Here is a 16,208-nt window from a genome sequence, read left to right on the forward strand (position 1 = left end):
AACGAGGAAACTGAGGCTCACAGGGTGAGATGACTCATCGACATCACAGGCAGGAGTGATGCCCAAAACATTTAACCACGGGGGCTGCAGGATTATGTAACCAGAACAGACAGGCTGGTGTGCTGGACCAGTGTGGACCAGTTGAATATCAGGGCCGATCATTCAGTCATTCAACAAACACCCGTGTGCAGCTGCTATGGGCCCGGCAGGCCTGGGCACACAGAAATGGCCCGGACAAGCCCTGACTTCAAGAAACACACTGCCCAGAGAATGTGGGTCTGGAATCCCCAGCCTAGCTGTAGAGCTTGGACAAGCATTCCTGGTGCTCTTGGAGCCTCACCTATAAAATGGGGGCAATACTTAGGACCTCCTCACCAGATCATGGTCAGGATTCGAGGGTCTAGACAGCCTGGACCAGAAAACCATTACAGTGGCGATACAAGTCGCTTGAGGGGCCTTGGCAAGTCTGGGCCTCTCCTGAGTCTGGCGAGGGGGCTGCTGCCGCCGCTCATCCCCTGAAGCACAGAGGGACACCCTCCAAAGAGCTGGCGCCGTAAGGTGTTTATTCACATGTTTCAAAGGGACAGGTCTACACCCCATCCCCAACAGTTACCGAAATAACAAACACAGCACTAACTGTATTCCACTAGTCAGCTATCAGGACACCCACCACCAAGACCACTTAGCAAATAAAGAACACGGGACACCTTGTCCCTGAGATACCCCATCCCAGAGATGGGCCACCTGTGTTGCCATAAACACACGGGGCAGAAGTGCAACCAAGTCAAAAGAGCCAGGGGTTCTTGGTTTTTACAGAAGCCGTGATTTTACATATAGTACATATAGATTCATATAAACATTATATACATGTATGCACACAAATTAAGTACAAGCCAGCTTGGGGTTCTGGCAAACGTGGCTCGTGAACAGGATTGAAACAAACATTTGTCACAAAGCACAGGTGTCAGCGCCGAAACTGGAACTGCCAACGTCTTGGTGAAATCACTGTGGGAGAAGCTTTTCGAAAGAGAAAGCAAGCTTCAAAGAAGTGGGATCCACACCCAGCCCCAGAAGCCGAGGTTGGTCTGGCTGTGGGAAAGAGAGTCCCTCCAAGTCGCCAGGTCATGGGCAACTCTGGAAGTAGAGGGGAAATGCAACCATTTCTGGAAAAGGCCCCAGGTGGTATGGGTGGGGCCTGCTGGTCGGAACCAGAAGGAAAAGGGCCCGGGTGCTTCCATGCCAACAGTCGGCTCTCCAGTAAACAGCATGTGGGTGGAGGGCCATTCCGAGATCACACTGGCAAGGCTGTGCAGAGAAGGGCCAGAGGCACAGAGCCTTGCTCGCGGAGGGTAGGACCGACAGGAGAACCGCCTGTCTGGAGGCCTCGGCCACAGCATCTCACACTCAGGCTCTGGCACGGGCAGGGCGGTGTGTGCGGCATCAGGGCGTGGCCAGGCTCACCGAGGAGGCCAGAACCTTCGTCAAGGGTGGATGCACTCCTCTACCTCGTGGTAAGCCACGTGCAGGGGCCGTGCTCCCTCAAGACAGCCAGCATGCCGCTCAAGGTCTCTGGAGCTCAGGGGCCCTTGAGCCATGGCCCGGGAAGGAAGACGAGGTGTCGGGGATCCCGCTGGGTGAAGGGTCAGTTTCTAGGGGGGAGAGGGGAGCGCAGATGCAAACCCCAGGGGCACCAGTGAAGCCATTCAACGGTTCTCTGTGGCCAGCGGCGTGCAAGTCCCTGAGCTGAGGACCAGTCTTCCAGCAAGGACAGGGCGCCGCAGTGTCCCTCGGTCCTAGAGGGGCTGCACGGCAGACAACAGCTGCTCTTCCCGGTTGGCTTAAAGGACGGCTTTCTGCCAGGGTCCTTCAACCTTCCATACAGTGCACTTGGCAGTCCTCTGGGTAAAGAGGAATCCTTTCTCAAGTTTGTTTTCTCCCTCACTGATGGCATTAACTCAGACAATGCCCCATATAAACTCTCCGGGGACTCCAGCTGCGTCCGTCTCCTGCAGGTGATGCTGCAGGATCTCTGGTCCAGCCCGACCCACCCGGCGCTGCAAACCCATGCTGCCAAGGGCAACCCCCCCGCCCCCAGGCTCTCGTGGGGAGGAGACATCCAGCTCCTATACTCAGTTGGGGCTTAGTGCTTCTGGAACCACATCATGATATAACCTGCAAGCAGAGCCTGGCCCGCAGCCTCTGCTCCAGGCTGCCCAGGGCAGAGACTTTGCAAGTGACCCTCAGAACCTACCCAAGGCCTCAGGCAAAACGTGGCCCCGCCACTTGCTCCTGGAGCCCTTCGGCAGTCCCAGCCACTGACCACCACCCAGACGCTGCAGGGCACGGCCCCCAACAGGCCCACCAACTGGCAAAACAGCTTGGGGAGGAGAGTCCCAACTGCCCCCGGGATGCCAGCAGGGCCGGCTCCAGGCACCACACGTGTACACCACAGCAGGCCCTTCCCACGGGCCCTCGACGGTGCTGAGTGACCAGAGGCAGCAGCACCAAGCCCTGGGGAAGAAGAGACCGCAAAGGCTGAGGGCCTTGCGGGGGTCTGTCTTCCCCTGATGCGGAAGCCCCAGGGCCAGGGACACGGAGACCTAAGAGGAGACCGACTCCATGGCCGGTGTCCGGGGACCCGGTCAGCGTGCACCAGGTGACACTGAGGGTGGGGGTCGCTCGGTGAGGCCTCATTGCTGCTCACAACCCCCTGCCCGTCTACGCTCCTGGACGCGGCTCCCTCCGCCCCTGCAAAGACGGCCGCTGTCTGCTGGGCCCGGGGAGAGGCCCGCACACCCTCAAGCACGGCCTGTCCCTTCCCCACCACCGCGCAGCTCCTGGGCCTTTATGAAGCCTAACCCCGCCCCTCGGTTTCCCCACCCTGCTGGCCACCCGCATCGAGGCTGGTGGAAAGTGCCACGTCGCTGCAAAACAGTTACTTGATATCTGGGCCCTGGACGCTAACGTGTGAGACCTGGAGGGGAGGCGTCGATTAAACAGGACACGATGTGGCCAGGGGCCCCGCCTGGCACCTGGTTACCCTGCACTCCCGACCTGTCCTGACTCGGATCAGGACTGGAATTTTACTCAAAAAGGTAAAGCTGTTTTATTAAAAGACTGGAGGACGGAATAAGCTTTGAGCAACATTTTGTAAACACGTGTGAAATACAGTTTGATTTCAGTAGTTTATTTTGGAGACAAAGCAGTGCAAGAGGCCGGCCACGCTTTCCTGTTCCCCCGGCGCTTGGGGTTAGGCTAGGAAAGGTGACGTACAGACATTATAATCAGGGTTCAACACTCAAGTCGTGTAAACACGGTGGTCGGAGGGCCCGTGGTTTCTAGGACAGCTGGGCAGTTCTGACGGCAGCCGCCCCCCACCCCAGCCCTTCCTTTCCCAAAGTGGGCGACCGCCACGCCCCTGCTGACCAGGCCTGAAGGTGTCTCTGAGCGCCCAGCTCCGCAGCCGCTCTCAATCCATCCTCCCTGGACCACGCAGGACGGCCCAGAGGCCTGTTCCTCTTCCTCAAGAGTGACTGATAGCTGAAGACACAAGGCCATGCTCAGGGGGTCCTATGCATCCCGCCGGACGGTCACACCGTCCGAGGATTGACAAAGCCCCTCACTGATCCCCTTCTCCGCAAAGGGGGCTGCCGGCCTGCCTGGACCTCAGGATTGGACTGACCAGCTGGTGGTCTGTCGGCTGCCATCAGGGGCTGGGGTGACTCTAATAGGAGACGCGGGTAATGTGCTTTCTCACCTCTGGGGCTGCAAGCCCCCTTGCACCTGGCTGGCTGAGTGCTTGGGGCTGGCAGTGAGCACGAAAGGGGCGGATCAGGCCTTCTGGGCAGGCGTGGAGCAACACGCAGCCTCCTTCTGCCTGGAGGGAGAGCCCCAAATCGCCTCGATGCCAAGGAGACGCTCATCTGGGTTGACGTCACGGAGACGCAGGCCGCACTGTAGGGGCCAGGGCGTCAAGCCTGCCCTTGAGTTTCCTGGTCATGGCTGCCCGGCGACTCTTGGAATGATTGGCCCAAAGTCACAGCACAAATCCTTGGCACAAGCAGGATCAGCCCGGAGGCTCCCAACCAGGCAGGCTCCTCCCGGGTCCAGCGAGCAGCGGCGCGTGGTCAGGGAAGGAGGCCCCGTTTGCAGGGCTGCGTGGGACACGTGCTGACGGGCCGAGCGGACTCCAGGGAGCTGGACGTGGAGAGAGGCAGCCGACCCAGGGCTGTGGCCTTCCCAGGGAAGCCTCCTCCTCCTCTGCTTTCGTGAGCGGGCAGCAGGTGGACCACAGCCCAGACTCCCTGCGTGGAATCCCCGAGGAAATGGTAGCTGGGGCCTCCTGCTGCCCCTGGCTCCTGCTTTTGGGAGGGGCAGCTGCACACCGAATGGGGCTTTAAGCCAGCGGTAAGAGAAACGGGGCCGGGCCTGGCGTGGCGGCTCGGAGGGAAGAGAGACGGGCAACCGTTTGCTGGCTCTGCTCAGCCGCCGACAGCCTGACCAGGGATGGCCTGCTCCAGGGTCCCCGAGGCCTGGGCCACAGCAGCCATTGAGAAGAACAGACGTGGACGTGCTCGGGCACTCACACACGCATGGCGACCACGCACACGCACGCACACCCACACACACACGCACGCACACCCCACCTCACATTCAGACCTAGTGTTGAAAACACAAGCGTGTGTAAACTCAGTGGAGAGATTTGCACAGCAGGAATCAGGCGGGATTGTCCCTCTTCCGCGAGGCTGGACCACTTGGGGTTCTCTTCCGTCCCCACCCCCACCCCTCATGTAGATCATGACATCAGAGAATCAGGTTAAAAATTTAAAAAAAAAAAAAAAAAAAAAGAAGGAGGAGGAGAATCAGATCCTTGGGAATTCTTAGTAGTAGCGTCACGGTCGGGAGCTGCTCGCCCAGCGTGTGTGTTCTGCAGCCCGTGCCGCCCCTCAGGGTCCCGGGCCCCGTGGCTACTGGGAGGAGGCCTTGGTGGCCAGCGAGGCCACGCAGTGCTGCTGGAAGCTGGGCGACACGGCGGCGGTGCAGCCGAGTCTCTGGTGCGGCAGCTTGGAGGTGCTGCCCGCGCCCACGCCGCCCATGTCGGCCTCGGCCGTCCAGGGCGGCTCCTGGCCCATCATGCTGCTGCAGCAGCCGGGGCTGGCGCTGCACGTCCGCTCGGCCGCCAGGCCGCCCGCCTGCTCCGCCAGGAGCCTGCTGTGCCTCAGCGGGGCCACGTCCCCCGTGCCTGCCGCGGCCGCGCTCTGGCCCTGCAGCACGGTGGTGATGTGGTTCAGGAGGTCCGTGAAGAACTCGCTCACGCCCTCGTAGCCTGGGGGTGGGAGAGACAGACAGCACGCTGAGCCAGGTGGGCGCGGGGGGCGCGAAGGGGCTCCCGGACCCACGAGACGAGGGCTGGTCGAGCGCACACAGCCTGAACTCCAAGCCCGGTGCGTGCGGCCCCAAGGGGCCAGTCCTTGAATTCGGCTGCCCCCGGAGGGTGAGAAGCCGCTGAGAAAGCGCCCTGTCCCTGCTGAGCACAGCTTCGGCATCTCATTTAATCACCCCCCCCTCCCCACGTGGTCTGATGCCATCATGCGGGGGAGGTGGAGTGGCCAGAGGTGGCAGCACAGAAGGCCCACTCCTCCAGCTCTGAATCAGAAACACCCCTCCTCTCCACGTGGCCCGGCTCCAGCTTCCCTGTGTGTAAGCTGAGGACGGGGGAAGGGGGGGTCCTGTGGGCAGGACTGGGAGGGGCTGGAACATGGGTGAGGCCTGATCAACAGCAGCTGCTCCTGGAACTGAGTCCATTTCCCTCTCAGCCTCCAAAGTGTCAATACCTGCAAGGAGGCCCGCCATGCTGCGTACTCTGCGCAGCAAAGCCAAGAGATGGAGACTGGGCACCCCCCAACAAGGCCACCACGCTAACGCCGCTTCCCTAACAAGCGGGCCCAGATCTCCGGAACAGAAACCGCCGGTACCCACCTGGGGCCTGCGTTTCCCATCACAGATGCAATTGCGAATGTCAGCAAACAGTCCTCGGAGCCACCCATCGAGCAAATTTCGGATCTAGCTCGAGGATTTTGCTGACTTCTGAAAGCTGCTTCGAAAGAAATTCGACACGGGGTGGGTGCCCCCGCCCCCGCCTGCCTGAACCAATTTGCAGCGATGAGAACTGGGCACACGGCTGCAAGAACAATGACCGGGACAGGAGGCAGGTCTCCAAAAAGGCACAGTGTGCCTGCATTGGGAGGGGGCCCAGGTACCACCCCCTGCCCCGGGACGTGACCCCATCGCTGACACCAGGCCTGGTGCTGAGAGGTACCGACCCCTCGCACGTCCTCTGGGATGGTCTTCACAGCCGTTGGCACGAGCTGCAGGAGAATGAAGGTTCGGACTTGGGCAGGTGCGTTAGCGCGTACAGAAAAGGCTGCCCAGGGGCCAGGCAGATGGGGCTGCCCCACTGTCCGCGCTCCTATGTGTCCAGCAAACAGTGCTGTGGTTTTGAGGGAGCCCGAGGCTGAGAGGGGCAAGCGGAGGTGCCCAGAGTAAAAACAAAACTGGGTATATATTGGCATGCACAGCACTTGCCCTGCTCAACACTCCCTCTCTTGATCATCGCAACCCTCTGTCCCCATTTTCCAGATGAGGAAATGGAGGCTCAGAGTTAAGCAACCAGCCCCAAACACCAAAAGAGCTATCAGCAGGTGGACACGTGTTCACTGTGAGGGTGAGTATGGTGACAATGTCCACGGCTAGCGTTCATCCAGGCTCACCAAGTGCTGGCCCCCGGCTACACGCTTCACATTCCTCGCTCGTGGCATCCTTATAGCCCCCGGGGAGTGGGACCTGAGGGTTATCTCCACTGTACAGATGAGGACACGAAGCTCTAAGCAGCAGCACTGGCATCTGAGCCAGGCCCTTTGGTGCCACCCGTGCCTTGAACACATGTGGTGCGGGGTGCCCCACTCTAGGCCTGGGGGCTTCCTCGGCCCTGGGGCTGGGGGTGAAGGGCAGGGCAGTCACGGGCCATCGGCAGACGTGCTGCTGGGTTCCCAGGGCAGAGATGCAAGCAGGGGAGAAGAGCTGAGACCCGCTGACGGGCCACCAAGGAACATAAGCTGTTCCCTCAGCGACAGCGCTGCCGTCCCCAGACGAGGCCCGGCCCACGGCTCCACGCAGCCTGGGGAGGGCGGGCTGAGGCGTGAAGGAGCAGCACAGGGCAGGCGCCGAGCGCACGCCATCTCCTCTGCTAGGACGGGAGAAGTGCTCCCACTGTGCGCGAGCGGACACGGAGGCTGCCCCCTCAGGAGGTTCGCCTCAGCAGACGCTGAGGGCAGCCAGGGTCTGAACCCACGACTCAAGCTAAGAAGCAGGCAGCCTCAGGTCAGGGGCCCAGGGCCCAGGCGCAGCCCCACTACCTGGTAGCCATGTGACCTTGGACGTGTCACCCAGCCCCCTGGCCCCACGTGCCCGGCAGTAAATGGAGATCCTGATGGTCCCTTGCACACTGTGTGGTTGTGAGGATGAAATGAAACCCTGGGGGTAAAGGTCCCCAGGCAGGCTGGGCACCACTGGTGGCCACTGCTGTCACCACTGCCCAGAGCCCAGCGCACAGGCTGTCTGGCGGGGCTGCTACCGGACACCCATGGCCCGAGGTACAGGGTGAGGGGGCCCAGGACCATGAGCACTCCAGATCCAGGCCCGTAAATCAAGCAGGGAGAGAGCGGGGCCCCAGGCGGCCGTCTCCTGGACACCGCCTCCTCTGGGGCCCCAAGCCCCACGCGCTCCCGGGGCCTAACTCAGCACCGGGTTCCCTCACAGTCTCCTCGGGGCTCAGCTCCATCACTCAGGCTTGGCCCGCCGGGGGCCTCCTCTTGGCTTCCCCCGTCCACGCTGGCTCACAGTGGCCGTCCCTTCTCTGAACACCCGGGACGCCCTCAGAATGCCCGGCCTGAGTCGCACAGGTGCTGGCTGGGCGGGGCCAACTCAGGACCCAGCACAAATCCGTAGCTCAGTTGCAGAGTTCCTCCCCCTCTCCATCCTTCTAGAACCTCCACCCCAACAGCCGGGCATTGCCCTGCCCGGTCCCCCCAACCCACTGACTCGGCCACCTTTTCGCTGTCGCTCCCTCCACGTCCTCCCTGATTTAGATCCTCTGATTTATTATAATTGTTCCCCTGATGCAGCCTCAATTCCCCTGTGCTCTCTCATTCCGTCACCCTCGCTCATCAAAAACCCACCTCTCCGTCCAGGCTGCACCCACGGTGACTACAGAAAAATAGGCCATTGTCCCAAAGGGTCTCAATTTCTATTCACGAACACAGACCTCAGATGGCCGCGCCACCTCGCTCAGAGTGAACGGCAACACGGTGGGCTCCCCTCTGACCTCTGACCTCCCTGCTGCACGAGGCCTCGGGCCACAGGCCCCCCTCCGCAGGCCCTGCCCGGGATCCTTAGAGGTGGCTCCCTCCCTTCTTGCCAGGCCCTGCTCCCACCCCCGCTTCACAGAGGAGCCCCTGGCACCCCCGTCCCCCGAGGGCAGGGCCCCCGCCGCCCCCACTGTCTGCAGCAGCTGGGGAATGCAGTGGGCCTTCGACAAACTGCATGACAGAGACAGGAGGGGCCTCCCCCGAACCTGGGTTTCCTTGGCTGTGAATCGTGGTGCTGGCCGGGCCTGGCCCGCATGCTCTCAGTGCAGGGGACACGCGTCAAGCACCCAGCCTGGTGCCCCGTGAGTGCTCCCCAAGCACGGGGGCTTCCTGCTCCCTGCGCACGCCCACTGAGCAGTGCCCTCCTGCAAGCAGGGCTCTCACGTGAGATGCTAGCCTCCCCGAGGGTGGGAACCGCTTCCTCTCTTCATATCCACTGAGCAGTGACGATGGCTCTACCTCCAGGGCAGGTGCTTAATAAAGGCAAGAGCCACGGCCTTGAGACGGAGATGCCCACCGAGAGGGTAAGCGCCCAGGCTGCTCTGGGCCAGAGGGAGCGACGCAGCACTCTGTCCCTGACCTGCCGTGAAGATGGGGAGTCGCTTGGCCTCAGCACGTGTCTCTGTGAAGTAGCTCAGCCCAGGGCCACCACCACCATCACTGCTGAAGTTAACGGTCCCCTTGAGGGTTCTTTGGTGATGTCTCCCGCTGAGCCCCTCCCTGAGTTGGGATCCGAGGGGTGCAGGGCAGAGCCTGGTGGGGCAGCAGGCCCGGCGGTGCTTCCCGCCTCAGGGCTGCCGCAGACAGCACGGAGCAGGCGCCCCAGCCGCGGGGAGCTGGCTGGATCCGAGCGTGTCCCCAGCATGGTGGCTCAGGGCGGGGGCAGGAGCACGGCCTTGCCACCACCCTGCAGTATGACCTGGGACAACTTCTCCCTCCCTCCCTGCGTGTAAACTGGGGTTCATATGCCCTCCAGTGTCCTTTCAGCTCTTTAAACCTACAAGGGCCCAAGAGGTCAGCTGAGATTTGGCCCAGAAAAGCTACTGCTGATGGCATCGGGCCAGGAGAGGCAGGGGAAAGAACACGCGTTTAGCTGCAGGCCCACTACGCGCCCTGTAAACCCACTGGCTGGTGGGGCTGAGGCTGAGCGGGGGGCTGCTCTGACCCCGGGCCCCAGACAGTGAGGGATGGAACTGGTCAGCCCGACTCTCCGGCCCCCGCCACCCGCCCAAGGCTGCCAGTCTACAGACCAGTGAAGGTGGCGCCCGGCCCCACCGCTCACCTGGGAAGGCGTTGATGTCGATGACGGCGTGCTGCCCGGTCTGGTTGTTGATGATGATGTCGATCCCGAAGAGCGACACGCCCAGCGCCTGCCGCAGGGCCCGGGACAGCTCCCGGATGACCTCGTCACTCGGCCGCTCGAAGACACCCTCGATCTTGTCCAGCTGCCAACACACACACACACACACACACACACACACACACACACACACACACACACACACGAGTCAGGCCTTGGGTGGGGAGGCTCCACGCCTCGCCACACACAGAGACCCTCTAGTGAGGTGGCACAAGCCGGGCCTTACCTGCAGGCAAGAGGCAGGACAGACCCACCAGAGTCGGCACGAGGATGGCCATTTCCAAGTCCTGCCACGGGCTGGGCAGGTGCTGGGTATACAGCGTACGTGACCTCTAGTCCTCATAACCACCAGGGAGGCGAGCGAGCACCATTATCAGCATTTTATACACAGGGGAGCTGAAGCTCAGAGAGGGTCAGGGGCCGGTCCAGGGCCACACAGCTCAGGGCTGGATTTGCACCCAGGCATTTAAGCCTGTAAAACCCAAGCCTCTTAGCAAGGAGGAAGGGGATGGAGAGTCTGTTGTGAACCCAGGAAGACTGTGTGGTTCAGGGAGCCTGTGAGCTGGACCTTGAAGATGGGGAGGATTGAGGGGGGCGGGGGGAAGGGACCCAGGTGAGAGCACAGTGGAAGCAAAGGTGCAGAGGCAGGAACCCACAGGAGAGAGCTGGGAGCAGCTGGAACGGTTAGGGCAGAGGCGGGCAGCGGGGGGAATTTCTGTCAGCATCATCGCACTGACCCACCATTGCCGGAGCCTCAAGGCTGTGAGGTGATGGGTTCCGTGGACCGGCCTTCATTTACTGGCCGGAACTGGGCAGGGGCGGGTGGTGGTCACAGGGCTCCTGGGTGGGGCTCACAATTCTCCCCTTCCGGATGAGTCGCTAACTCTGGTGTGGCCACACTAACTCATGCTCAGTGGGCTTCCCCAAAGAGTCTACTCTGCTGCGCCTGCCCAACTCCTGGGTCCAAGTTCAGCTTCTGGCGAAGCTCCCACAGGGCTCGTGGGGCCGTCCCCTGGACTCCCGCTGACACCGCTCACTTTCTGCTCTAATCACAGCTGGCCTGGGACAGGCACACAAGTCTTCATGGGCTCAAGCGTGGCCCCTGGCCCGGGCCTTCAAGGAAGTAGAACACCGCCCTGGGAAGGACTGAAGTCCGAGGGATCTGGATTTGAATCCTGATCGTGACTTCCTAGCTCTGTGGTCTTAGGGGAAAGTACTTGGCCTCTGGGTGCGTCAGCCTGCTCATCTGCAAAACAGGGCCAACGAGGCCTCCATCGCAGACTGCTGGGAGGAATCACAAGGTCATTGATGTGATGGGGACAGCACATGCCTGGCTGGAGGAGCCGCTCCACTTGCATTTCAGGGCATGGACGGCAGCACGTCAGCCAGAACAGGGCTCACGTGTGGTGCTCAGGAGATACCAGAGTCCTACGGTCTGTGGGCTCGGGGCCAAAGGGGAAGCACAGGAGCTCATCCATCAGAAATAGAAAAGAAGCTGGGTCAAAAAGCTAAATGGAGAATTACCATGTGACCCAGCAATTCCACCCCAGGTGTGTAACTTGTATGCCACTGCTCATAGCTGCATTATTCACAATAGGCAAACGGTAGAAACAACCCAAATGTCCATCAACAGATGACTGGATAAACAAAATGGGTTACCCACACAATGGAATATTGTTCTCACAATGCTACCACGTGGATGAACCTTGAAAATATCAGGCTATGTGAAAAAAGCCAGACACAATAGGTCACATACTGTACGGTTCCATTAATATGAAAGGTCCAGAATAGGTAAATCCACAGAGACAAAAAAGCAGATTAGTTGGGAGGAGGGGGAATGAGGAGTGACACTCAATGGGTACAGGATTCTCTTTTGGGTGATGCAAATGCTTTGGAACTAGACAGAGGTGGCAGTTGCACGACATTGTGAATGTACTTAACGCCACTGAACGGTTCACATTAAAACGACTAATGTTAACAAGAAGTGAGGCTGGGTCAGGTGGGCTGGGGACAGAGCCCTGGGTACCCAGGACACATGGTGCTTACCCCCAGCTCAGGAAGCCGAATGGCTGATGGGGAACTTCCAGACACGTGCAGGGCAGGGACCCTACAACCGGGCACCGTCGTGTGCTACTGTGAAAGCCACCTCCACCGGCTCTGCATAGCAGGCGGCGACCCCCAAAAACGCCCATGACCCCGCTGCCTCGGCGTCTCGTCCAGGCGAGACGCTTTCTAAGCGGCTGCGTTAGCTTTGCCGTGACAGGCACCTGCCCGAGCCCAGGTCAGCAGCCTGGCCACTGGTCCTGCGGCCCGGGTCCCTCACCGAGTCAGAGCCCTGGGAGGACGCCTGGCATTGCCCAGTCCCTGCTGTGTGCCCTGAGCCATAACAGGCCCTGCCGCGTCTTGTTTTCTCACCCCAGGAAACGGGGTAATAAAAACACCCCCGCCGCCACGGGCCTGTGGCTCAGGCCTGGCAGCAAGGGGACCAATGGCCGCTGCTTTGTTACAAAGCCTCGTGACCCCGCTGTTTATAAAAGCACTTTCTCAGCTCAGCTAAGGAATCTCAGAAGTCCTTCTGGAGCCTTTGATTGTCTGAAACAAGGAGGCAATGGAGGCGGTAAGAGGTGCTCAGGTGGACCCCCCGGGTCCCCCATCACCAGTCACAGCTGACACTGACTGAGCACCTACGGCATACCCGGCACTGCCATGGTGCTTTTCATCTAGGGACTCCCTGAACACCACCACCACCCTACAGGGTGGGACGGGGAACCCGAGGCTCAGAGAGGCAATGTGACTTGCCTGAGGCCACACAGCTGGAAGGTTGTGGAGCTTGGGTCTGACCCCAGGCAGTCTCGTCAGTGTCACACTCTTAACCAATACCCTGTACCCGTGTCTGCGGGGGCTGCCAGTTGGGTGTGGGAGCTGCGTCCACCCTTGGGAGCATCCGGCCAGGGAGGGAGGAGGGGCTTCAAGGCCAGGGCAGGGCTCCCGGCACCTGCACGAGGCCGAGATGGAGACTGGAGGGACCCCAGCGAGCAGGAGGCTGCTAAGGGGCTTGTCTGGACACCCAGGTCTGGGAATGGACTTGTCTGTGCAGGTGGGCCTGACATCCCGAGTGGAAAGGGGACGGCTGACTGCATTTCCCTTTTCTCTTTCCCACGTTGCCAGCCCTGGGGGAATCCCCACACAGCAGTCATGAGCTGAGGGGAAGAGGGAGACGGCAGCGAGGCCTAAAGGTGGAGAGAAGGCCCCGCAGTGTCTCCAGGCCGACCTTTCCCACGTGGCAGATGGAGACGCAGGCTGAATGGTAGGTGGGTGATTAGCCAGGAAGGTGACTTTGCTTCTGGCCCTCACAGTGACCCTCTGGCATCAGTTAACAGCCCAGTGGTGACTAGAGCTGCGCTGTGCCAGGGGAGTGGCAGGGACAGCCTCTTGGCAAGTCTGCGGAATGCCAACCCCCTCCAAGAGTCACAGGCCGAATAAGGTCTGAGAGCCTCGCAGGGAAGACGCCCTGCGGAGCTGGGCCAGCCTGAAGTTTCTACAGCTTTTATGAGACCAGAACGTTTTCTAGCACAGAACACCTATTTACGTCTTTTAATGTGCACAGCCAGGCGCTGAGGGGTTCTGTTTAAAATCTGGTTGTTCTCCAAGCATCCTTGACCACAAAGCTTGTTCCCAGGGAATGTCTATTAACATCTGGAGGGACACTGGTGTTCCTTCCAGGTCCCTTCCACGCCTGTGCTCTGTCGAACCCTCAGCACACAGCTGGCTCCTCAAAGGAACCAGAAACAAACAGGAAAAGCACAGGCGGCCTCGGTCGGGGGACAGGAGGACCAAAACTGGAACGAGGGGGGGTGAGGCCCAGAGGTGGGGGTCTGTTGTGGAGGGGACACTGGCAAACCCTCCGAGCATGGCCAGGACACTGGCAAACCCTCCGAGCATGGCCAGGACACTGGCAAACCCTCCGAGCATGGCCAGGAGGGGAGCAGGAGAGCTGGCAGAGGGCTCATTTCCGCGGCAGTGGCGGCAGAGACCCCTGGCTCTCAGGACACACGGAGGAACAGCAAAGGGTGGCCCAGTGCTGACTTGTAACTGCTCAGCAATTGCCAGGGAGATAAGAAATCCCAAATTCCCGGAAGACCCAGCTTCGGCATCAGACTAATCTGGGGTCAAACCTCATCTCTGTCCCTGAGTGAGGAGCCCTGTGAATCCGGCTGAGCACAGCCCTCCCGCCTCAGGAAAGCGGGGATGTCTGGCCACCCCTGCAAGGCTGTTTTGGGCCGCAGGGCATCGAGGATGGAGCCTGACACACAGCGACATTCGCTGAACAGCAGTCCCGAGCCCATTACCCGCCGTGAACTACCCCAGCAGCCCCAGATGTACACGGCAGGCTCTTAACAAATGCTCACTGGACTCACGTGGGCAAGGAAAGAAAAAGGAAAATTGACGTGGTGCTGTCTCCTGCTCCCTTTTCTTAAATCAGGCAAAAGGCAGATTAGAAAGCAGGGCTTCAAATTCCTCACGGCTGGGGGGATTTCCTCATGTAGGAGGAGAGTTCGAAAATCATCCACTTGGAGTAGCCTAGCGACGAGCGGGCGTGGCTGTGATGACCACTGGCACGAAGGCCCGAAGCAAGCAAGGAAGAGGGGTCTCTGGAACCTCCCTGGGCCCCTGGCCTGGGGGGAAGGTCCTGCCACCCTGCCCCGCTGGAGAGCCAAAAGCACCCCACACCCAGCGCTCGGCGGGAGGGACATACCGCGGTCAGGACCGATGACGATTCTGGCTTGGACACGTTGTGGCTGTTGAAGAAGATGGACTCGCGGTCTGAAAAAGCAAAGACAGGAAGAAGCCGGAGTTAGAAGCTTGAGGCGGGGACGGCGATTCCAGCACCCGACACCAGGGGACAGCACCACCCCAGCCATAGGCCACAGTGGCCTTCAGGCTCAGCGTCCAGCGGCAGCCACCTGGGCCTCCCTACCCACCCCAAGAAGACATGACGCCACGGAGGGACGCACGCCCAGGCAGGGCCCCTGTTTCCATTTTTCTTCCCGTATAAAAATGAATGGCTTGATCAGCGCACCTCTGCCTCTGCTCTCGTCTTACAGAACCATACCTGATTTTCCCCAATACCTGAGGCCCCCCCTCCCCAAAGTGTGTCTAGAGTGTCTTACGGACATGGCACCAGAAAGGCGGCTAAGTGAGTGGGAAATGCTGCATATGTGAATATCAAAGGTCCAGAGTAAAGAGGTCAACTGATGCCATTTAATCCAGCATTCCCCTCCGGTTCTGCCCACGGAACGCCTTTTCAGGGTAGCAGTTGAGAAACGGCTAGGCTGCCACTTGGCACATGAGTGTTTAAAATACAAACGGTTTTGCTGTTTCCCCACTATTTAAGGAAAAAATAGGAAATCAGAGCATGGGCTTCTGTAGGACCCATCCAAGAAAGCATACAGAATAATCTCTGTTTGGCTTTGGAAGTTAGCACAGCCCCATGAAATACCCTCCACATCTCCCACCCCCTCCCTCCCTGCTCCCACTGCCCCCTGGGCCCCCTCGGTCCCATGGGGGCGCCCGAGAGGCAGATCAATCCCAAGGTCATTGAGAGTGATGAGCAGGTGGTTTGTTCATTCAGCCCCTGGAGAGTAAAGGCAGGTCAGTCGGTCAGAAACATGTTCTCCAGCAGCTGGAAGTGTGGCGCACAAATGCACGAATCACAAAACCATGAGCCTCGGGGCTGAGATCTAGTAAAGGCCATCATCACACTATGATCCCCCCACCCCAAGAATGGCCCGGGCCACGAGCCCCGACGTGGCCCCAGCAGCCTCTGCTTTAGTCCTTCCTGGCAGGGCGTTATGGCTCCCGTCCCCCAGGACACATTGCTCATCCCTGGGACCCAGGCCCCTAAGCGCCGGCCAGGAAGGGCCCTGGCTGAGCACCGCTGTGTGCCAGGGGCCAGACCGAGAAGGCACCTGCTCTGGCTGCCAACGCCCGCCCTCCCACCTCCAGGATTACAGCGCTGCAACAATCATGCATGAGGAAGTGATTCGGGCGGAGGCTGAGCAGGCAGGCACTGAGATGTACCTGGCATCTTTCCCGCTAGCGGGGCATGCAGGCCCCTTGCCGCCCCGGTGTGCCCGACAGTCCTCCTACCGCTCCGACCAGAGCCAGTCCAGACGGGGGGCACGAGAGATGGTCCTGGGGAGGAGCCTGGGGAAAATAAACACCCTGCAGGACTGGTGCCAAGCAGCCCCACCGACCTCGACTCCTGGGCGCCGACAGCCAAGAAGAGTGAGACTTCGGAGGGTGGCAAGCCCCACGGGCCAGAGCCCAGAGCAGGGCTCAAGCAGCTGGGATGGGCGTTCCGGCCTTCTGCAGGCACTGCCCACCTTCTCAGCCTGTAGCCCAGCCTGGTCCAGTCCTAC

General features: G+C 60.4%; 1 protein-coding gene across 3 annotated transcripts in view; it reads right to left on the minus strand.

Moving 5' to 3' along the window:
• Positions 1-3,166: 3,166 nt before the first annotated feature.
• The window catches only part of ITPK1 (inositol-tetrakisphosphate 1-kinase), a 212,833-nt gene continuing 199,791 nt past the window's right edge, over positions 3,167-16,208 (minus strand). For all 3 annotated transcript variants that reach the window (XM_059914865.1, XM_059914864.1, XM_059914863.1), the window contains 3 exons: positions 14,543-14,610; positions 9,709-9,871; positions 3,167-5,326 (listed from right to left, as the gene is read on the minus strand). In XM_059914865.1, the coding sequence (XP_059770848.1) occupies positions 4,968-5,326; positions 9,709-9,871; positions 14,543-14,610 (590 nt within the window). In that variant the 3' untranslated portion in view covers positions 3,167-4,967. The remainder of the gene's footprint in view (positions 5,327-9,708; positions 9,872-14,542; positions 14,611-16,208) is intronic.

The sequence above is a fragment of the Balaenoptera ricei genome, chromosome 2 (genome assembly GCF_028023285.1).
Source record: "Balaenoptera ricei isolate mBalRic1 chromosome 2, mBalRic1.hap2, whole genome shotgun sequence".
Classification (NCBI taxonomy): Eukaryota; Metazoa; Chordata; class Mammalia; order Artiodactyla; family Balaenopteridae; genus Balaenoptera; species Balaenoptera ricei.